The sequence below is a fragment of the Phalacrocorax carbo genome, chromosome 7 (assembly GCF_963921805.1).
Source record: "Phalacrocorax carbo chromosome 7, bPhaCar2.1, whole genome shotgun sequence".
NCBI lineage: Eukaryota > Metazoa > Chordata > Aves > Suliformes > Phalacrocoracidae > Phalacrocorax > Phalacrocorax carbo.
The window spans coordinates 36,803,911-36,826,685 of record NC_087519.1 but is presented as its reverse complement, the minus strand read 5'-3'; the positions used below and the strand labels follow the sequence as shown (position 1 = coordinate 36,826,685).

General features: G+C 48.3%; 1 protein-coding gene across 3 annotated transcripts in view; it reads left to right on the top strand.

The window, feature by feature from the left end:
* Window positions 1-22,775, top strand: part of DIS3L2 (DIS3 like 3'-5' exoribonuclease 2) — a 196,349-nt gene that overhangs the window by 152,554 nt on the left and 21,020 nt on the right. For all 3 annotated transcript variants that reach the window (XM_064457483.1, XM_064457485.1, XM_064457484.1), the window contains one exon: window positions 4,056-4,135. In XM_064457483.1, the coding sequence (XP_064313553.1) occupies window positions 4,056-4,135 (80 nt within the window). The remainder of the gene's footprint in view (window positions 1-4,055; window positions 4,136-22,775) is intronic.

The following is a 22,775-nucleotide window of genomic DNA, read 5'->3' as shown; positions in this document are numbered from 1 at the left end:
ATCTGGGAGGCTCTTGATGTCTCGTGACATTGCTGTAGCAGAAGTCAGATAGGAGGAGTGATAAAGTGGTTGATCAGCTCTGGACATCTCTCTTGCCCCCACCCTTGCCCTGCAACCTTCTTTAACTCAGAAGTAACCAGAGGTTTTGTGCTTCGTGAATGATGGCAAGAGGAAAGGGCGGGTGCTGGAGGAGATGGGTCCAGAGAGAAGCAGCAGTGTAGGGTGTGCAGAGAGCTGGGAAAGGACACCTGATTTTTTTTCTCAGAGATCTTTGGCAGCAGGCATCTCATAGATTAGCTTTAGCCTGAGAGAAAAAATCTGTAAAGCGGACCTTCCAAAGCACCGAGGTGCCAGGGAGCATAAGTGCCTTTGCAGCTGAGCCCAGCCATGCAGAAGTGAGCACCTGTCTGAGGGTGGTCAGTGGAGCACTCCTGTGGCTCCAACAGCAGAGAGGATCCAACTACATGATACCGGGTGGGTGTAGACAGACTTTTCAAGCTTAGTAGGAAGCCTACAGTCTCTTCATCCCAGTTTGCCTCCTGACAGTACTCAGCTGGTCTTTCTCTGTCTTCCTTACCCACTCTTTCCACACTGTGATGAATTTTGCCTGGGGGCTCCATGCTCCCTGCAGAGACCAAATGCCACCAAATGAGCAAAGGCAGCTGGTTGCTGGTGGCTGCACAGCCAGAGCTTGGCTGTTCATTTGGGATCTGTAAGGACTCCTTGCCTGGGTGACAGTCACAGGTCCTCTCTTCCTGCTTCTGGCTGGCCATGACAGTGCATCAGCAGGGCGGATCTGCAGAAGAGCAGGGTGTTGTGCATCAGTGACAGCATGGCTGCCTTGAGCTATGGTTGCTGGGACAGGCTTTTAGTTACATGTCCCTCCGTGTGACAGCCTGACCCTGACATTTCTCTGAGTGGCATCATCTTCTCACTGTGGCTGGCAGCAGCATCCTCTTGCCTGACGGTATTGCCCCAGATAGAATCATAGAATCTTTTAGGTTGGAAAAGACCTTTAAGATCATCGAGTCCAACCGTTAACCTAGCACTGCCAAGCCCACCACTAAACCATGTCCCTAAGCACTACATCTACATGTCTTTCAAATACCTCCAGGGGCGGTGACTCAACCACTTCCCTGGGCAGCCTGTTCCGATGCTTGACAATCTTTTTGGTGAAGAATTTTTTCCTAATATCCAATCTAAACCTCCCCTGGCACAACTTGAGGCCATTTTGTCTCGTCCTATTGCTTGTTACTTGGGAGAAGAGACTGACACCCATGTCACTACAACCTCCTTTCATGTAGCTGTAGAGAGCGATAAGGTCTTCCCCAAGCCTCCTTTCCTCCAAGCTGAACAACACCAGTTTCCTCAGCTGTTCCTTATTCTCTAGACCCTTCTCCAGCTTTGTTGCCCTTCTTTGGACATGCTTCAGCACCTCAATGTCCCCGTTACACAGGCCTTGCTGGCACTGGCTTGTAGGCAGAGGTGGCTGAGCCTGCCAAACAGGGTGTGTTTTATTTTTCTGGAATACCAAGCGCAGACAAAGAAGGGTTAAAATAACAGAAAGTTGAAAACCCATTATCTCTGGGAACTGCGATCTTTCCTTTTTGGGTAGGCGGGTTCCATGGGACCCCGTCCCCCCAGATAGTGGAAAGGTCACCCTCCCATACCTGATTGCCCCAAAGCTTTCCCCGGCAGCCTGTCTAAACAAGGCTGTTTTCCTTCCAAGCCCTTTTCCTTCCTTCCCTTCCCCTGGACTTGTCTCCTTGCACAAGCTGGCTCCAGCCCTGGGTGGTGCTGGGGGCCCAGAGCCCAGGTGAGCTGTAATCAGAGATGCTTGGTTACTGCAAGCCTGAAGTCTGCCTAGCTGAGAGCTGCAAACAAGAGGCTCAGACATTCCTGAGTTTGCCCTGAAATTTCAATGTTGTTGAAAGTGGCCAAGCCACACTTTTGCCTGATTTTGCACTTTCTTTTTTGTTTGTTCTCTAGTAACTCTGCAGTGCAGTGCCCTTTCCTCAAAGTGCAGGACCAGGTGGAGCTGTGCCTGAGATAACTGCTGTCCCTTTGTCTCAGACTCAGAGGTACTTTCTTATACTCTAGCAGTAAAGCTTTGGAAAACCTGGCCCAGAAAAACGACTTGGGCAGTTCCCAGTTCCTCCTTCCGTTCCGCAAACCAGGGCAGCTCACCCTGATTTATGGGAATATTTTATGCCAAACCAAGCTCTCCTTGGTTATGGACAAGTGACCTTTGCCCGTGCCACAGCAAGGCAATTGTTTGTCTCCCCTGGGGAGATGGCTTATTTCTTGCTGATCTCCTGCTCCTGTGGGGTAGCTGCCGTGTGCCATCATAGCATCTGGAAAGGCTGGAGCTGCAGCCTGGCTTCATGAAGAAACATCCCCAGCTGGTCCTGCTAGTCCTGCCTTAGACACTGGTCTCCAAAATGAATCTGACGAATATGCTACGCTGTAGTGAGATCAAAGCTTGCTTGGTTGAGAGCGTGAGAGGTTGCCATCTGGACAGCGGTACGAATCATGATACTTGTACCACAGGCACATGCAAAGCACAGACATGAGTGATACATGCTGTCTCAGGAGCGCGAGTTTCTGAATGGCTTACAGAGTTAGGGGCATAGGAGTCAAGGGAAATCAGCTGGATTTGGCCTGGTACTTAGTTCTTAACTCATTATCTGAGATGGTGGATTTTTCTATGATTTCATGGTATGCAGTTTTATTTGGGTCAGTGAGAGCACAGTGTATGACTTCGCTACCCTTTAGGGAAGGGAAAATCATTGCAGCATCTAATGATTCAGCACACAGGGTTTCTTAACAGCCTACGGGAGAAAGATGTTTTAATTCTGTGTTCATTCCTGAATAAGCTGTTAATTTGAGTTAGCAATTTCCTTGAAGCCCAGAGGAGAGGAGCCTGTGATCAAATGGCTCAATGCTGCTCTCTCCTCCTTTCCCTGTTCAAAAGGTCAGGCTCATCATAACAAACCTCCTTTGTCTTTTAGCCCTTGCGATGGTCTTCCCAGAGCATTTCAGGAGTCCCATACCATCCTGCTGTTAGTAATCTCTGTGACCCCCAAAAAGCCAAAGCGCTCAGCACATAGAGCCCACAGCTACCTCCTCTGAAGGATGCTGCTTCTCTTACCCAGCCTGCTGGCTCTTGGCCGTTTTGCAGAGCCCAGGGGCTATACCTCGTGGCTACAGGACCTGGTGGGACACTGCTCTGGGGGCCAGCAGCCTTCCCCTGCAGAATGAGGGGCTGCTTGGATATGCAGGGCTGCTGCAGCGCTCAGCCCCATGCTGTTTTCTAGGCAGTTCAGCGTATAAAATCACTGGAGGCATTTTCAGCAAAAAAAAAGTCTCCCCACAGAACCATTCTGTTGCTTGTTAAAAGAGGATTCATTTTTCCCCCTTAAATAAAATAAGCCATGTTTGAAACCTGAAAGCCCTTGCCGAATGCCTTCTTGGAGCTGCAAAGAAAGCAGCTTCCAGGTCACATCATAGCCTTCTGCCGGACACGGATCCAAACTGCAAACCCTTCTAACAGCTCTTTAATAACTCTGCACAGAAGGAAAAATCTGTCACCTTCCCCTTTGTGGTTTCTCTTCTGTTCTAATGCACTGGAGGAATGAAATGGAGCCGGGAAAGTTTTCAGGGAAAGACTCGTGGGAACTACAGCTGCCGATGGAGAAGATTCATTTCTTTAGTGTCTGAGGGGAACCGCAATCGCTTTGGTGAAGAGTGGTGTGTGTGGGTGGGTTTGGAGGGGTGAACCGTTATGACCCATGCATTTCAGAAGAACCACAAACACTTTATAGTAACAAAGGGTGGAAAAAGCAAGAGGTTTCTGCAACGCATGTGACTTTTCCCTGAGGTTTGGAACCCCACAGTATGTTCCAGGCCATGGTGTTTGCGTGTCAGTCGGTGAGTTAAGCTTTCTCCCACAAGCCTCTCCTGAAGTTGCTGTGATGACTGAGAGCCTAAAACGCTGCTTTTTTTCTCTCTCTCTCCCTCTCTTCATTCTCCCCCACTCCCTCTCCTCTCTGCAGCTGAAGCTCTCATTTACGCTGGACCAGGAGAGTGGGATGCCTCAAGGCTGTTATATCTATCAGTACCGGGACAGCAACAAGTAAGTCCTGCGGAAGACTGAACACAGCAGATAGGGGAAGGTGCATTGAAAGGAAACTGCCCTGACTTCTGGCAGAAGGATCACAACTGCTTGTACCACTTAAAAGTAGATTAAATGAGGCTTCAGGCTTGACCTGAAACTGGGAACAGCTCCTGTAAAGGCCAGATCCTTTAAAATACACGAGGCCCTGCAGCCCCCTTTTTTTCTGCAGCACTTGAAAGCTGCTTTTATTTGGCTAAAAGGCCAGCTTTTGGGTACCACAGGATCTGACAGAACTCACTAAGGGATGTTTGCAACTCAGACCCTGTACTGGTTTGTGTGGGGTGACTCTGGGAGCGTGAACTGGGGGTAAGCATCCAAAGGCTGCGGAGCACTGAAGAGGGCACCCCTCACCTCTGCTCACCTAGAGACACACAGCACCCCATTCTCTGCTAAAGCTCATGCGTGGGTTCACTGAGTGCCTTTCTCTCAGTGAAAGTAGCCCCAGTGCAGCCACGCGCTCTGTTTTTATAAGGTACGGTATGGTATTCAAGCTTTGGATGTGTTTGGAGCACAGAGTCCTCAATTTCTAGGTATTCTGCCTATTTTTACTAGCTGCTGTAGTGAATTGGCACCCAAGATGTTTTTATTTTAAATCACATTCTCATTATCAAATTGACAGCAGCAGCACAGTTCAGGATATTTCTGTGTTCACACTGGGTTACTTTGCCTGAATACCAGCATGTCATAAATCCATAGCCTGTTACCTCCACCCATATAGTTCTGCTTCTTGCCAGTTATTGAAGGATAACCTAAAAAAGGAGGATCTGTGAAGTTTTCAATGAAGGGAACAGCCTGTAATTAGATCTGCTCTGAAACGCTGACAAGAACAGTCCCGACAAGGATGAGGGACATCCACAAACAGCACCTACCCCTTTCTAAGCTGAGAAATTTTAGTGTTTAAACAAGAAAGGACATATTTCTGGGAGAATCCTTCCCACCTGTGGATGGGCAATTAGCATGTGGTACATGGTCCCATCCCAACTATCCTGGGCCCGGAGGCATGGATGAGCAGAGTTGGTACCTCCAACACCACCAAACTAACAGGGAAACGTGCAGTTTAGCACCAAAGCATAAAATCAACAAGGGAAGAGTGTTTGTTTTTGAGGTTTTTAGAGGCGGCAGCACACAATGGACGGCAAGGAAAAGAAAACCCCCAGACCTATTGGGGTTTGTTAAGGATGTTTATAGATCCAGTGTTTCTAATTGTGTGGCGTATATCTCAAAAATCAGCAGCCGCATTTTTTTCTGCCACAGACCCTCCTCTCCCCAGGCTCCAGTGGGTGTTTTGTGCCATTGTTTGAGGAAACTCCAGGGATGGGAGTGGAGCTATTTTGTTTAAGCGCTAAGGCCAATAGCAATTCTGCCTGGAAACCTTGCTTTTAGCTGCAAGTGGTCCAGCATGTGACAAAGTAGCTGCGGCATGTTGGCAGCTGTTGATTTAGAGATGTATGGCTGTGACCTGCATTTCTGGCAAGCGTGGGAGCCGAGCCACCCCAAGCCATGCCAGCCAGGATCACGGGTTGGAAAAATACGGTGCAGGCAGGATGAGTGGGATTGCAAGTAAACCCAGAATTTGTGCGTGTCTGATGAATCCAAACTGCAGTTGTACCTCCCTGCGGGGCCCTGTGCTTTGTATTTTATAGTTTGCTTGACCAACCTGGGGGGAGCAGGACCCCGTTTCCCAGGGAGAGCCTCGCTAAGTCTGTGCACACACTTATCCTCCTACGCCCTGTGCGTGCAGCCCAGCGCCCCAGACAATCCTTGGCTGGAGAACTGAACTGTGAAGGTCTGTGCTATGGCTGATGTATTCTTGCAGGTAAAGTGCCCTTGAGCCAAACATGTGCTTGATTCTGGTTATACTCTGGGTGATTTTGGAGGAGCCCACATGCGCTGCAGCTTTATTGACAACAGAGCATTGCATTTGAATAGTGTAGTGAAGCACTGGACGCAGCTTCTGCTCAGCCAAGCAGAGACTGTACTTATCAAGCACTGGGCCTTTTATAGGGTTAATTCATTATACATACAATAGTGTGGCAGTTGGCATGATAATTTTTCCTTAGAAATTTCCCAGGGTAAATTGTAGGACTTGTGTTCTCCAAAGCCTGCTCAGGCTTTAACGGTACTCATCAGGACCCAAAGGGGTAACAGCTCTTCTGCATTCTTCTAAAGGCATACCAAGAAGTTAAAGCGACCTAATGTTTGTGTCTGCGCCATGTTTTGGAGCTTTTTATAGCCCAGAGAAGAAATGCTGGCAATACACTGCGGATCCCTGTAAGCTCATACATGGTAAAGACTGGAAATGTGTACCCTAGAGCCCAGCATCCTCAGCAAAGCAGCAGGGCTGGGACCCGTGCCAGGGACACACTCGTGGCAGGAGGGCAAGTGTGTGAAGCTCTTGAGCAGCAGCTTTAACAGGAGGAAGTGAAGGTGATCCCGACTGATGGGAACCCTTTCTGACTTGGGGGATGTGCCCAGTGCTCCGGAGATTTGTGTGAGCGGGGCTATGCATGGCAAGGCTCAGTGCCACCCTGGTCACTGGAGGAGCGTCCCTTCCCCTCCAAGTGGCAAATGCTGTTCCAAGCTGCAGCCAGACGGGGCCACCGGAGAACAGTGGATATTGGCCTTCCGCCTTCAGAACAAAGGACTGCAGCATTGCTGAAAGTGTAATTACTAGAGCAATTAAAATTTCTATTGCTTAGGCTAGAAGAGCAAGTACCATGCAGGCTCTTACAAGGGCAATCAGTTCAAATTTGTTCCCTTTAAGATGATAAAACCCTGCCAAGGAACTTCTGCCCGCTCCCAGCAGCTTCCTGTTGCCTGCCTGCCTGCCTGCAGCAGCGTTCACAGGCACAATGCTCACCAGGTGCCCACCCGCTATCGTGTCCTGGGTGCCGACCACTCTGGGGAGACTGGAATCGGTGGAGCCTTGGACTGAGAGCAGAAGAGGAGCTTAGCAACCAGCTGCTTGCCCCTCCACCCCCTGCTATAACATATTGGTATCTGATGGCATTTTGTAGTCCCAGTAGCAATCCAAGGGTTGTGCTTGAGCTGTATGGAGGAGAGAGGCTGTCACTGCCCCTGTGGTCACAGGGGTGAGACCAGGGGACACCAATCCTCCCCTTTACCCACTTCTCCACTTCTCCCCTTGCTCAGACCCAGACACTTTCCTCCCCTTGGCTGCCAGTCCTTCCCAGCCCTTCAGTCCTTCCTGGCCCCAGAGGAAATCACTTGACCTCCCACAGAAACAAGCAGTCTACTTTCTCATTTTTAAGCCATGTTACTTAAATTCTCCCTAATGGGGATCAGTCAGTGTAATCGACAGAGCACAGGGCTGCTGTGCTGGGCTGCTGCACTGGGCTGCTGTGGGAAGCCTGTCCTGCGACAGGAGTGCTGTGCTGTGCCACGGGGACAGCCAGTGACCGGTGCTGGGTGACATTTGGAACAGGAGCATATTGTCAGCCTTCACGTGGCCCCAGAGCAGTCACATCCAGGAGAGGACAGCCCTGCCAGCCGTCCTGAGGTGTGGCTGTGGCATGAGTCGGGTGTTGAGGGTGGGTTTGGCTTTCTGCCGCTGCCTCCTGCACAGACTGGGTTTCTCTGGCACTGCACAGGATCCAATTGCAAAACCCAGCCAGGTGGCAAAAGACCATCAAGGCCATTCGCATCCACCATGGCTCATGAATCCTGTCTTACAACACGCACTCACCAGTCCCCAGTCTAGGAATATGATACCAGCTGTGCTGAGGAAGCAATGGCTGCCCGCTCTGAAGCCTGCCTGCCTGGCGTGGCTGGTCCTACTCTTGTGGGCTGCCAGGCAGTGAGAAGGGTTAGGTCAAGAAAGGTTACAGATGGTAATGAAAGACTTCTTCCAGCCCGAGTGCAGGAAGAGCCAAAGCCAACTTGACATCCCTGTGGAAGACATTAATTGCGAGAAGTTCAGTATCTTTTGGCTGTTTCCAAGAAATAGAAGATTCAGTCTGTTTTCTGTGTTCACTGTCGCTACCCAGACACTTCTCTGGAGACCTCCTAGGCTCTGTCCATCTACCCATAGCAAGTCTGACCATTCAGATACCTCTGTCTTCCTCCCAAGACTCTCTGATTACTGTCACCTTTCTCAGATGATGCAGCACTCAGGATCCCTGCCACCCCAGACCCACCAAGGAGCTATAAATCCTTGTCAAGATTCATCCTGTTATGTGGGCCATATTTGCAGGGCATTGTGATGCTTTCTTGTCCCCAGCTGTTTCTCCTCTAACATGGTTTTCTTGTTCCCTTAGCCTCTAGGTATTGTGTCTTTTGTAGGTCCCTTCCTCACATCACAGACACCGCCTTTGCCGATAGACCAGCTTGCAGTTTGCCACTGAATTTCATTTTAATTCCTTGCTGCAGCTGGGGTTTGTGTCAGGATTATGAATTTGCAGCGGGGGTTTTCATGTTCTCTTCAGAGTAATTTCTAAACCCAGAGGAGCAGCATCTCGCATGAAAGCACTTAGAGACCTCTTACGAAAGCAGCGTTGGAGTATTGATCATTTTTTGTCTCCAGGGACCCGGAGTACTACAGATAGAGCTGCTGTGCAGTGTAGCCACTTGCGGGCAGCACCACACAACTCTTCAGGATGGGAGGTGAAAAATAGCTCCAGCTGAAAGAAAAGTGGTGCCCCCTTTTATATAGAGATCAATGATGCCTGGTACATTGGATTATCACTTAAAACACCAGGACTTCAAATGCCAGGGTGCATGCACTCCTGATGCTGACAGGCTAGTGATATATAATGCTGTTTGGGTTACCAGCTGAGCTCCTCTGTGCAATCTTTTCATAAGGTGAATGTAATATCTGCAGTGATGTACCCAATGTTACATCAGGAGAGCCAGCCTATAATTATGCTTGAATTGTTTGAACGGGTTATTTGTCACTAACACATTAGCTCACTCCATTTATTGCTACCATTCAGGACTGCAGCAGGTTTGGTGTAAACAGAGCTTGGGTGGAGGTTTGGGGGGGGGTTATTTTTCTGAATAGAGCAAAACGGAATTGTTTGGGATTTATTCTTTTTTGCTAGGAGAGCTGTTGACTGGGAGCGCTAGGAACAAAATATGTAAAGCAGCTGACACAGCATAACTGATTTGTTTTCAGATGTACTTCCCAGGTGTACGCTCATGTGCTGGACTTTAGCATGGACCTGGTTGCTTTGCAATGAGCTGGCAGGTTTACCGCAGTATGTTTTGTTTCATGTGAGAAATCAAGGCTTGCAGAGTGGGTTGTTTGTACAAGGAGCTGCTGCACAGCTCACACGGTCGCTGGGTGCCTGACCTGCCTTATTGCATGGTTGTTTCATGGCATGCATCCCAGCAAAGCAGCACTGCTTGTATTGGTGTAAAGGAGGTGGTGGTCTCCACTAATGGCACCTGATTTTCTGGTTACTGATCAGCAAATACATGCTCTGCCCTGCTTTGAACTGCATGGCCAGAAGTCTCTGAAGGTGGCATCTCCTCTTGTTTGTCTTGCCTGGCAGACTGGGACTTCATGAGGAAAATCCATATACATGTAATCCCTTGACATCACAGGCTTGGATGGATGCTGTCTAGTAGCAGTTATTCACCTGAAGCTTATGAAATACCTTGCTTAGATTTCAGATCAAAATAAAATTAATTCAATTTCCAGAAATGGATCTACCAGCCAATGTAAAATTCTCCAGGGTAGGCTTTTCACTTTAGGATGCCCTGTTGGACAAGGTGGCTTAGCTGGAATGAGGCATGTCCCACTGCACTGAAGTTCTGTTTCTGCAAGTGTTGCCCAAGTCTTGTTGGATTGCAGGTAGCTGAGCTGCCCTGAGACTCTTCTGGTGAGCTGTGGAAGGGTTTATCTGCCTTTGGAGGCCACAGAAAGGCATCAGAGGCAGTTGGGGTAAAGAAGCCTGTGTTTTCATTAGGAGTACCACCACTTTCATTCTAACCAGCCCCTGGGTCTGAGACTGAGGCAGCCTGCCCCGGCCTTAAAACACTACTGAGCTGTGGTGGAAGGGTTGCCTGTGTGGATGAGAGTTGAATTGGAAGCAAAATTCAAGCCAGGGCATGAGTTAGCACTGCCCAGAAGATACAATTTACAAAAGAGTACTAAGCAGGTTGGAGTTTTTCTTATGATACCATGTCTTGTTTTTTGTTTGACTTACTGGCACTGAACTTTACCCAAGTCAGCAGGTGATGTATATCCTTCACCTGCCAAAGGGTAAGTATTGGAGTTGGCCAGCAAAGGCTGGTGAATTATTCTGTCACTGTATGTGGAGATAAACCAGTCCTCCTGGCTTTGGCATTGGTTCAGTGTAGGATAAATTGTCCAGGAGAATAAGTCTGGAGGTTGACCTTTAAAACTTCAAAAGATACGTAATCCTTCCTGCCTAAGGCATGAGTTCAGTTTCTGTATGCCATAACCAAAGGCTGCTGGGACATATGCTGCAAAATAGCCTTTGTCACTTGAGGCTTCGAGAAGCGTAGAGTTGTTCTTTCCTTGCAGAAGGGACCCTATGGCCATTTCTAGGTGAGGAAGAAGGGCTCTTATAAAAGGCTCTGCCCAGGTACTACTTAGCTGCTCTTCTTGACCTGCCTCCTCCTGCCATCCTGCTGCTTAATAACAGGCTTCCAGTCCATCAGTGCTGTAGAAAAAGTAACTGCCAACCCCTTGGAGTGTCAGTTCCATGTGGGGTCTGCAAGTGGAAAAGGTCATCAAGGAAACCTGCCTTTCCCTTGAGCAAGTAGATGGGATTTGAAGATGACCTGACCCCTTCCAAATGAACGTTTGAGGCTTTCTTTGGTGTCCTACACAATATACCACATCAACCAGTAGATCTCTCTCTAAATCCTCGTGGGGTACCAGAACAGTCAGTGTGTGCTCCTGCTCTCAAGGGGGAGGAAGGACTGGGCTCTTAAACCCATGTGAGTGTGCAACCTCCCTGCTCTCCCTGGTTGAATCAGGGGAGTTTGTCATCTTAGCTGTTTCAGTAAGTGTTTGCTTGGAGAGGAGCTGTAAAGCCTTGTTGTGTCAGTGTTAGATGTCTGGGTATTCGGTGGCAGTCAAGTAGGTGAGAAAATCAGCTGCAATTGTAATTGAGTCAGAGATGCTGTCTCTATGTATGATCCCTGGAGATCTGTTTACATATCCATTTGCTTAACAATATGTTTGGAAGCCGTCAGCAGCATTTCAACAGCATTTCCCTGGCCTATATATGTCTGTTTAATGCCAAAGACAGTGAGCTATATCTGACCTAGAATTGCTAACCTATGGATCTGGGTTTTCTTAGCAGCCCTGAATCAGAGGAGTCTCTGATTAGCCCTTAGGTACATGTGAGAGGACAGGTCTGATGTTGGGAAAGGGTGAATAATCCTTCTTCCACAAAAAGCACCTCTCAATTGCACCTTGAACCCAAGTCACTGGATTGATTTTGGGCCCAAGAAGGCCCTCTCCTGAGCTGAGATCTGCCTAGAAAATCTTCAAACCCCCTAGCCATCCCTCTCCCAGCAGGATTTCTGGGCATACTTTTTCATAACAAATATGGAGAAGTTGTCCTTGTTTTGGCTTAGTCTCTGTGTCCTTGAACGTGTGGTCATGGTACGGAGCAACTTCTCTGCTGGGTATAGGTTCTGCTGTCCACTCTGTGATGTTACAAGTAGGGAGCACTGGCGCTGGCAGGCAAGCACATGTGCTGCGTTCTTTTGCTTTCTTAGGATGTGCTTTAGGTACAAACTAGCGGTGGAAAGTTGCATGCGGTGGCAGGCAGTGGAGTAAGACCGAAGATGATGAACGGGATGCTAAGTACTCGGATTTGTTGTGCTGGTGGTGATGAAGAATACTCTCCTTGCAGAAAGACCTTCCAGTTCTGCTCACCAACTTGCTGTCTGATCTGTGCTTTCTGCCTGGAGAGAGCGAGGGCTTTCAGTTTGCCATGGGCAGGACCTCTATAGTCTGTTCAGCACTAAGTACCTTCATTCCCTAGGGGATCGGCAATGTAAGCTGGAGTAACAGGGTGGATTGTCAGCCAGCTGGGATTGCTGTCTCGCAAAGAGCTACTGGCTGAAAGCTGAAGCATTCAGACTAAAAATAAAGCATGCATTTGAAAAGCAAGAGAGATTAACCACTGGCAAAATGTCCCAAGAGAAGACCAAGGAATTCTCCATTGCTCAAGGACAAGTGCAATTCCGGAAGGTGTTTTAGGCCCTACTAGTCAGTGGATTTAATGGAGCAGTAGCTACCTGAAGCCCTCCAGGCACAGGAGGTCAGCAGCTGGAATAATCCTCCCAGTTTTAAATTCCTGGCACACGTTCTGTGTTAATGTAAACGATCAGTTTGGCATTGACACTACTCACTTCTTTGTAAAGCTGGGTTTTGCCAACTGCTGGGCCTGGAAGAACAGGGCATTTGCTTTGAGTCTTGCCTCCTCTCCATGTACTCTGCCAAGCTGGGCATTCGGTGTGCCTTATTGCTTGAAATTATGGCCTCACAAATCAGAAGGTGAGAGAGGAAGCATCTCTCCTTATCCCCTCCCAAGCAGCAAGGGTGAGCAGTTCTACTTTCTGAGCTACTGCTGTGCTTTGCTCTCAGTCTTGCTGCTTTTTCAACTGTTTTTCCACAGTTCAGAGCAGCCAAATCAGTCTGGCAATGGACTCTGTTCCCTCCACACCCCCCTGCTTCTTCTCCATCGAAAAAAGGAGCCTCGAATCACAAGCATGTTTTGTGTGCTCAGCTCCTCACGGTGTCAAGGTCACCCTGAGTGGGGTTCCTGTTACAGCTTAGCACTTTCACCTCTTTCAATATGTCATGTATTAGTCAATCTGGAGCCTAATGGATTTGTAACCTGGCTTTGCCTGTATCGTCTGAGACATTCCCAGCCACGTAAGAGGATTTGGGCACAACTTCCTTTCAAGTTAATGGAAAGATCTTGCTTGGAAAGAACCTGCTTGAGGATCTGAGTGTACTTTGCATTAATGTTTCCATGAATTTTAATGAAAGATGGTTCTAAATTTCTCAGATCAGCTTTGAACATCTTAAATTTTGTGTCCACCTGCCTCGTCTAAAATGGGGCTGGTGAGCAGAAGCACCCTTAAATGAGCAGCATCATTACTGGCCAAGATGTCTTGATAGCTTTTCTGCCTCTGCTAATCTCTCTAGAAATATCCTGTTCTCTGGTGACCCCACTGGACCCCTCACCGGGTCACCACATGGAGGGCAGGAGGTCCAGGTTCAGCTCCCAGCTCAGAGGCTGGCCCTTACATGGTCTCTGAAAAGTTGTCATCTGTCTCTGCTCTGCTGCCATTTGTAAAGTAGAAAAGAGCAAGAGTCCTCTGGGACTTTTTTATTAGCATTTATAAAGCACTTTGCAATCATCAAACAGGAGGGAATAGAGGAAAGTGAACTTTTATCATTGCCACTCAAGTCTCAGTTACTGCAAAGAGGGGTGGTTCAGCTCTGCTGCCTTGAGCATGATTACCTGCCACACTTCGTTTGTGGTGCAGGTGGTGCACCGTAGGCAATGCGGAGCCCAGCCTGGGTTTTAACCTGGGTAAGGTCTTGTGTGGCTTTACTGCTTCTGTGGGGCCATGCTACTCTTGGCACTGGTCTTGCGAGCTGAAAAACTCAGTATCCCCTGCTTCCCCTCCCTCTCTCCTTGCACTCTGCCCTCCTGCTCCTCTGTTAACTTTGCTGCTTGAACACAGCAGTGATTAACTGTTACTGAGCATCTCTGGCTGATCGGATTGCTGCTCTCTCCTGCCCCATTCAGCAGAGCTTTTGCCTCCTTCTGGGCTGCCAGTAGATATTTCTTTCCATCCCCAGCTGAGCTCAGCAGAGACTGACATCCCAACTGCTCATCACATCCCCAGTCGCCCTGGTGAAAGCCAGCCCTGGCAGAGCTCTTGTCCATGTTGCACATCTGGCATAATCTCATTTTGCTCAGACAGTCCAGGTTAAAGAGCCTGATGTAGTGAAAGAGTTGATGCAAACCCTACTCATCTCAACATAATCAGGTTAGTGAGCAGCTACATGTGCAGTTGTCCTGGCAGACAGGAAAGGCCACACTGGCTTGGCTTCCCTCGAAGTACCCCTGGGAGGGACTTTGTGGTCAAATAAGACCTAGGGAGGTAGGGAGGCAGCTCTATTGCAGTAAAACAGGGCACCTGTTGGAGAAGTCATCTTATTAATGAGTTTTTCATGCTTTATTTAAGCTCAGTGCTCTTTTGCAGTCTTGCTGCCAGACAGGCACTGTCTGGTGCAGTGCACTTGCCTGGTGATGCGGGGCTGGGCATAAGTGTCCAGGTTACAGGGCAGCAGGCAGGGTCCATCATACTCAGACAGGTCTGGTGTGATTTGTTTGCAGTGTAAAGCAGGAGAGGCTGGGAGTAGGCTGCCTGTGCTTGCTTGCTTGCTCCCAGCTGGGCCAGCCTGGGGTCAGTTCCAGCCCCCAACAATTAGCGAGACAGATTGAATCTAGATTGATTGGTCAACTTGTGCAGAGTAAGCCAATTCCAGCAAGAAATTCTCCTTTCCCTCTGTCTCCATGTTAAAAGGAAGGAGACCTTGTCAAATTTCTGGATGAATGGGAAGTACAGGGCAAGGTAGAAGTAAATGTTGTGCTAATGTGTAGGAAGAATCCTGAGGACAGAAAGGCATCATCAATGTGGCTGGGCCACAAATGATCTGCATCACTGTGTTGAAACTCTGCCTTATGGTACAGCTACTGCAAAAGGCAGGGTTTAACAAGGGCTCTGCTATTTGTTGCACGTTTGCAGCATATTGTAGGGGAATGCAGAAAAGCAGAATCTTGTTCAGAGCAAGATGTTTCAACACCAAATAACAGCCTGGATCAGTGCAGTGATGATTGCTGCAGGGAATTCATAGGAATTGCCTCCTGGTGCAGTTATTTGACGGATGCACGGGGGTGACTCAGATCTTCACAGTCCCTATCCCTGTTGAGAGAAAACTGAGGTCCTGAGAAAGCAGAGGAGAAGGGACATGTTGCTTCAGTGAATGTACTGGAGCGGGAGTATGGTGCTGAGCTAAGCTGGGGTTATATGAGTCTCTTTGGGGGTGAGTTTTCCAGAGGGTGACTGGGACAGTGAGGAGCAAAAGAATCCGTCCCTGGTAGAAACTGGTAGAGGAAGATTAGACATCTGTTTAATGCCGTGTGTCACACCAGCCGTCCCTAGGCTCCACAGCCAAAATACAATGACACTAACAGGGACACTTAACTGAGTGAGTGCTGGCCTGCCCTCTCAGCTGCACCTTCATGCTGTACTGTGATCAATAAGGACAGCAAAGAAACCGGAAAATTGGGCAGGGTTTTCTCAAGGAGGGTAGTTAACCCTGAAGGGTGCAGTGGTCTGATTCACAGTATGGTTCCACAGGCTGTTCTGCCCACACAGCCGAGGTGGGAACCTTTGTAACAAAGGGGTCTCTCTGTTGCACCTGGAGTGCTCAATTTTTCAAGGACACTGTAGGAAGCAGGCCAAGGAGTAAGACAGAGCACAGCAGCCAAACCAGTTTGGCTTTGCACCACAGCAGAGAGCAGCATGCAGGGCCGGAGAAAATAACCTGCAAGCTGACTGGCCACTACAGAGAGACAAAGGATGCTTGTCCTGAGATCTGTGCTGGGTGCAGCCATCCCTGAGCTCCCAAAAGTGCAAAGGGATGCTCTCTTAGCTGGCAGAGCGGTGTGCCTTTGTGCATGTTTATCCAGGGCTTTTGCCTGCACGGTGCCAGCGCAACAGCCAGTGCTTGTACTTGACAGCTCTGCTATTGTTGCAAAGTATGATTTAATAGCAAGACTTGATTACAACATGCAAATGTAGCTGCTGGGGGACTATCTCAGAGGTTTGTGGAGATTAGCTGTTAAATTGGCCAGTGCAAAAACATTATTAAGCAGAGAACATAATTACTCATCTTGTGCTTCTGTAGTGTATAGAAGAGACAGATTTGTTTAAAAGCCAGCAAGTCCTATATAGAGAAAAGACTTGTGTAAATGCCACATCATGTACTACTGTATGTTGCAGCATATTTTATTAGAGAAGCAATACTTAATAACAACATTTGGGAACTTGTGGAAGGAATCTATTATATTATTCTGCATCATAAAAGCAAACCTAATGCCTAGTCTGTGTGAAGGCTGTGCAGATATTGAAACATCTCCTTTCGGTGGTGGTTGATTGCTTTTATGGAGATTGTATCATATGGATATAAACAAATCCAGCACTTGATATGAAATCTGGGAGCAGGGTTTTAGACTCACGCATCTATCTTCTATCTGTGCGCATTCCCTCTGATATGCATCAGGGTTCCCATTAACACCTTAAATGTGAAAAGTAGGATTAAAGTGAAACTGTCAGCACATACAGAATGAACATCTAGGCATGCACTGGCTGTTATGTTTTTCCCTTTCAGTCCTAGGGTAGTCTGTGGGGTTGCTAGAATAAAAAGCTTGTGTGTGCGTGAGGACGCAGGGGGAAGGATCGAGGTGTTTGGAGCTTGTTAGTGCTGCAGACCTGGTTTTTGGAGTAGGCTGTGGTCCAGGGGTTTCCTCCTGCTCCATGGCTCTCAGTAACACAGGCTGGGCTTGCAGGGAGCAGTGCAGTAGCATCTAGAGGACTGAAGTAAAACGTAAAAGTGCATTTGGCTAGTCAAAGCCCCAGACAATTTCAGGAAAATCTTTAACAGACGAGTCAGGAAGGCTGAATTAGAGGAACAGCTTGTTCGTAATGGACCGTAGTTCCTGCAGTCAGAAGTGCTGGCAGGGCAAACCTGCTGTGCTGTGGTGGCTGCTGCTCACCCCTGATTCACGTCGCTGGACAATTTCCCTCCAGCATCTTGGGCCCCCCAACAAATGCTCTGCTGAGGCTTCCCTTGTCTAAGCAGGAGGAAGTCTCCTCCCAAGCCTAAGTGGGGGAGATAAAGGCTTCAAGGGTTTCTGATGGGAAACTCCTCATGGTCCTTTTGTTGCAGCTCAAGAGCATTTGTACACTAGTAATTGCTCCCCAGGCTGGTTCTTGTGTGACTCAGAGCTGAATGGGGAGCTGCCAATGGCTGCTGCTGTGTGAACTTCAGCATCCCGGAACAATATGTCCCAATCACTCCGAATTTGAATTTGCAGCCAGTCCTGCTCCCTCCTTAACTGTGTGTCTGTGCATATACAGGAACACCACCTTGCTCCTTACCTGCTGTATACTGGTAAATTTGCCATCGTTGGAGCCATCAGCTGTTCCAGGCAGCGAAGGCGGGGAAATGACTGCCTTGCTTGTAGCTGGGCTTGTTTTTGGCTTAGAGCCATGAAGCACCTTGAACCCTGAGTCAGCTGCTCACCACCATTTCCTGGTGTGACTGTGGGGCAGCTGGGAAGAGCTCCAGCTGCATCCAGCAGCAGCATCTCTCTCCTTTAGTTATTCAGTGCCAAAGGGTAAGTAAGCCACGAGTGTCAGAGGAGGCAGCTCTGCAAAGGTCTTGTGTCATGGGGAATGGAGAATGACGCATCTCGTCATCACTGAGCATGAAGGGATGGTACCTGCAGCCGGGCAGTGGGACTGGGTGGGAACAGGGCCTGGGTCTCAGCAGGGGAGACCAGCTGAGGATGGATCAGCCCCGTCAGCAGCAGAGCAGGAAGGGACACGGGGTGGGCGTGGGCTGAAATGCTGAGCTAGGGCACTCTTAGTCCCTGCATAGGCACGTCTCAGTTTTGGCTGGTTTTTTATAATCATAGAATCATAGAATGTCCTGAGTTGGAAGGGACACACAAGGATCATCAAGTCCAACTCCTGTCCCTGCACAGGACAACCCCAGAATTCACACCATGTGTCTGAGGGTATTGTCCAAGTGTTTCTTCAATATAGTCAGGCTTGGTGCTGTGACCGCCTCCATGGGGACCCTGTTCCAGTGCTCCACCACCCTCTGGGTGAAGAATCTTTTCCTAATACCCAACCCAAACCTCCCCTGGCACATCTTCCTGCTATTCCCATTCCATTATAATGATCTTTGATAGTTTGTAATGAAGCGAAGCATCAGGAGAAACCATATAGCAATATTTCATAATAATTTTGCCCCAATTACTCAAGGACTGTGTGTATTCAAATTGTCCATGTCTCCTTAAACACCACATGCACTCTTCCAAGCTGCATATCCAATGATCAGTACTGATAAATGCAATAAACTTATGTGGTGGTAGAGTTACAGCAGGAATCTCTGATAGCCAGGGAGGAGACAGAAGTGATGTATTTCTCTGTTAAGCTCCGGTTTTTTGTGTGTGTACAGCTTGGTTGTACAACAGATCTGTCTGTCAAATGGCTGTTAACCTGTTCTCAGAGTCTGGAGTGCAAGAAGTCGTTTGTGTGATCCTTTTCTCTGGCAATAGTGGTGCTGCCTATGGGAGATGCCCTTAGCTGCAAACTAAGGTACTACAGGAAAAGTTGCAGTAGCTCTTGCTTCCATGCATTACAGAGTTTTACTGCACTGAGCTGAATAGCACAATTTGAAGCAGGACCTGCTCCTAACTGGTCCTAAGAGTCTGTCACTGCTCCTCTGAAACCCTGGGCTGGACTAAGGCAGTGATAATTAATAGAGGTTAAAGTGCTCCTTCTGCCTGTGAGCTGGTTGGAAGTGGAAAAGAAGAACCTGTCACAATTGTGACTGGCTCTAAACTGCTGTCAGGCTCTCCTCCTTCCCTTCCCCTGCCCCAAGTGGAAAATTGTATTGGAAAGCAGCAGTTAGAGCACTTAAATCTTTCCACAGTTCATTTCAAGCTCCCTTTCTTCTTCCCAGCCATTCCCAGGCCAGTTCGGGGCGCGGATGGGAGACTGTGTCTCTGGCTGAAATTTGCAGGATGTTAAATAACAATGGGAGAGTGGCTTTCAAAGAGGGTATAATGTGCCTGGATTGCACGTACCATAAGCCATATTTCCCATGCCTTGACATTCAGCCCATCTGTGCGTCGCTCCTGAACTGCTTCCTTTCCATATGGGATCTATCTCAGTGTGTTATGGAGCAAGGTCAAGCTGAAATTGGGGTTGGTACCATTCCTGCCACAGAAGGAAGAGCTCCCACAACCATTCACAGAAGTTGCTGGTGTCTGTCTGTCCAGACAGCAGTGAGGGAGCACATGAAATGTGGGCAATAACAAGCTGTTGTGCCCCCTGTAGTGGGTTACCAGGTTAATGTAATCCCTGCCCTTTCCTGGGGACTTGGATTGTCTGTTTTAACTCTTGAGTGTGTGTCCCTTCTCTTAGCACCTTTTGGCACAGTCATGTTGCTGCTGCAGGCAGTGGTTCTGAGTGGTTTTTGTCACCTGCTGAAACTGGTTGGTGAAGGGCATTTGATGGGGTTTTACTGGCCTTCTCCCTGGCTGTCCAGATTTAACAGGTTGATAGTTGGAGGAAGCTCCCAAAGCTTTTACTCTGATGTTACTGAATAATTCTTGGTAGAGAGCTTGGCAGCTATTTTGGCATCAGACTCCAGGAAAGACTTGGCACTGCATTTGCCTTCCCCAGATGACCTCGATATGTTCCCACCTATGTGACCAGAGCATCAGGGACCTACTGGGAGGCAGCAGTCATCATGGTCATTTGCTCTTCTCCCATCCCACAGTATTTTCTGAGTTTGGGAAGGACAAGGGAGCTCTCTGCTTAGTCTGAGCTTGGAGGTTGCAGTGCACCCCAGCCACTTAGGCTGTTTCCGACTGGCACTCTCAGATTTGCAAATGGTTGACCCAGAATAGCATGTAGATCTGGTGGTCAGAGGTCTAGGACCCAAGTCATTCACATTTGACTGCCAAGTACGAAGGCATGACAAACTGGGTTGCCTGGAAGGAACCCAGTTGGGGTCCAACCAACATAAGAGTTCCAACTGCTGAGGTCCTTCTGTGCCAGGGCTGGAGCCACAGTTGCACTTCCAACAGCAGGGTCTTTGCAGGTGGTGACTTGCCCTGGTGATTCCCAATGTGAACTGATAGATTCAGGCACTGGGAAAGGGGATGGGCATTGCTGTCCAATCCAGGGTGGAGAGTTAGAAACAAAAGGCAGATTTAATGTTGTGCTTCCCTCTTCTAAATGTACAGAGCTACTCTGTTCATTCAAAGCTCAAGCAGACTGAGAGATGCAGCACCCAGAACCAGGTATCTGTCAGGCTGGACTGGAGGCTCACCAAAACACGAGGATATATAGTTTTATTTCTGTTTTGTCATTTGGAGATTACTACTCAATGTCTGTAGGACAAGAAAGCTGCAGGGCATCTTAGCATATGCCTCGTGCTCCAAGAGAGGTGGTTGTTTTGGCTTTGCAACACTCATATGCAAAGGCAAGAACTGATGCCTGAAATGTTCCTTTTCCAAAGATTAAAAGGCACTGCCAAGGCTCTGCAAGATGACAGCGTTGCAAATCTTATCACGATCCAGTGTTGAGATCCATTGGTTTCAGCAGCACAAGTGTGCTGACAGATCTGTGTGTCTGCTTTTTGGTGATGGTAGATTTTTTCAGGAGGTTGGTCTGTGCTCCTAAACTCTGGTTGTACCTCCCAGTTCGGAGCCTGGAAGGTAACATTGCAAGAGTTCTTCATCATCACATCTGGGTCTTCATTTTAACCAAACTTGCCGTGATTGAGTAAAACCCTGGCCCAAAGGAGCAGCTTCAGGGTACCATTAGCTTTGGTTCCTCTGTTCTTAGATGCAGCTGAGGGACCCGTAAAAGTCAGTGGAGGAACTAGCAGGAATAACCAGGTTAGCATAGTGGCTGTGACAGTCAGGAACTGAGACATTTGCTACCTTCACACAGCAGCCTGTGAGGTTTTGCAGACCTCAGTGTGAACAGAGCTTGTTCTCTCTTATATATGATCTCAACAGAGGGATTGTGATGTGAAACAAAGTCCTTTCTTACTAATCCAGCTCTGGAGAGTTGTCATATTCATCTCTGGGCTTTAAGGATACGATTCTTCCTTGCTTACAGCAATAGGTCCCCTGCCACCCATCCTTACCTGTTACGGTCTCACTGAAAGTACCTTATCTGCCCTCATCTGTCCATCTGTCTGTAAGTAGCTCCATCTGGAGACAAACAGCCCTCTCTCACCACAACTGTGCTGCCTCCTTTCTGACAGCAAGCATGCTGTTCAACACCCGCTCCCATGCTGCTTGGCTTTCTCCATTGTGTGCTGAACTCTAGTAGGATTTTTAGCCGTTTCTTCTTGATCTGATTGCATAAATGAGGCTAATTTCAGCCTGCCGTGATGTGTGGCCTCACTGGAACGTGACTATAAATCCAGACCTGAACATTTTCTTGTAATGGACGGGATGGTGAAATTGCATTGCTGCCTTTAACCTCAGGCTGTCCTTAGACTAAGCCAGACTCTTCACAACCCCTACACCAGTAAATCAAATAGCTTTTGAATCAATGCACATAAAAGTCAAGACAGAGAAGTTACAGATGGAAAAGACCTATTGTACCTTGAATCTGTCCTGCTGCAGAGGGGTTAAGGTGCCTTCAGGAATTTACTGCGTAGCTCCAAGCCTGCCCACTGAGGCCAGGTAGAGTGAGTCTTGTGCCTGGGGGAGATGTAGGATGGGGGGAGACAGCCTAAATTTCCTGCAGCTTTTCCATCCTGCTCATCTCTTTGCATTTCATTCCCTTGGCTTTATTTTTGGGAAAGAAAGCTATTGTTGACTGCATATTCAACAAACCCAATACCTTCATTCTCCTGCCATTGTTTATCACTCAGGGCTATGCCTGACTTTTCTTTAGAAGCATGTTTTCCTCACCTAGTACTTAGTTTGTAGGAGCTGGGTATAAAACCTTCTGGGACATTTTAATCTGCCAGGAGGCTGCCTGAAAACAGAAGTTATCCAGAGTATTTCAGTAGTCCCTATTTAGAAAACATCACCCCGAAATCCTGTGTTGCCCATATCCCTTTTATCCCCTTGCTAGCTTTTATTGGCTGTTTTAACCCCAATCTGCTGTACACGTCCCCTGTACCTTGCTCCCCTCCCTCTAGGGTTTCCATGTCTTTGAAAGCCCTGGTAACCAGAAGGTTCATGTGTTGTGCTTCACAATCATTTCAGACCAAGAATAATACAGCTGAGGCCAGCTGGATCCCTCACTCCATATTGATACAACTATTCCCCTTAACTTGCCCACACTCTGTGCTACAACTGCAAATCTGAGGTTGAACCAGGGCAGTGATGGACAGTGCTGTGAGCCCTGCTCCAAAGCCCAGCAGAGCACCCAACAGCCCAGGAGCAGCTACGTTTGGGTGTTGTCCACTGGGGACCTTGCTAGGTTGAATGTGTTTTCCCAATATGGATCTTCTCAGAGCCAGTGGTTGTGGTGGTTGCTCTAATTCCCTTGATCTGCAGCCAGTTTCTCCTGAAAAATCCTCCTCTGGGAAGGCCCTTGCTAAAGGATGGGGAGTGCAGGTGATTGCTCCTCCTGGAGGTCTCTTCCTGTGAGCCTAAACAACACTTACGAGTGTGATTAAGGACTGGAACAGGGACCCAGAGGAGCTGTGAGAGAGTTGATGTTGGAGATTGGTAGAACTCAACTGGGAAAGGCCAACCAGATCCAACCTTAAAGTTACCCTGCATTGAGCAGG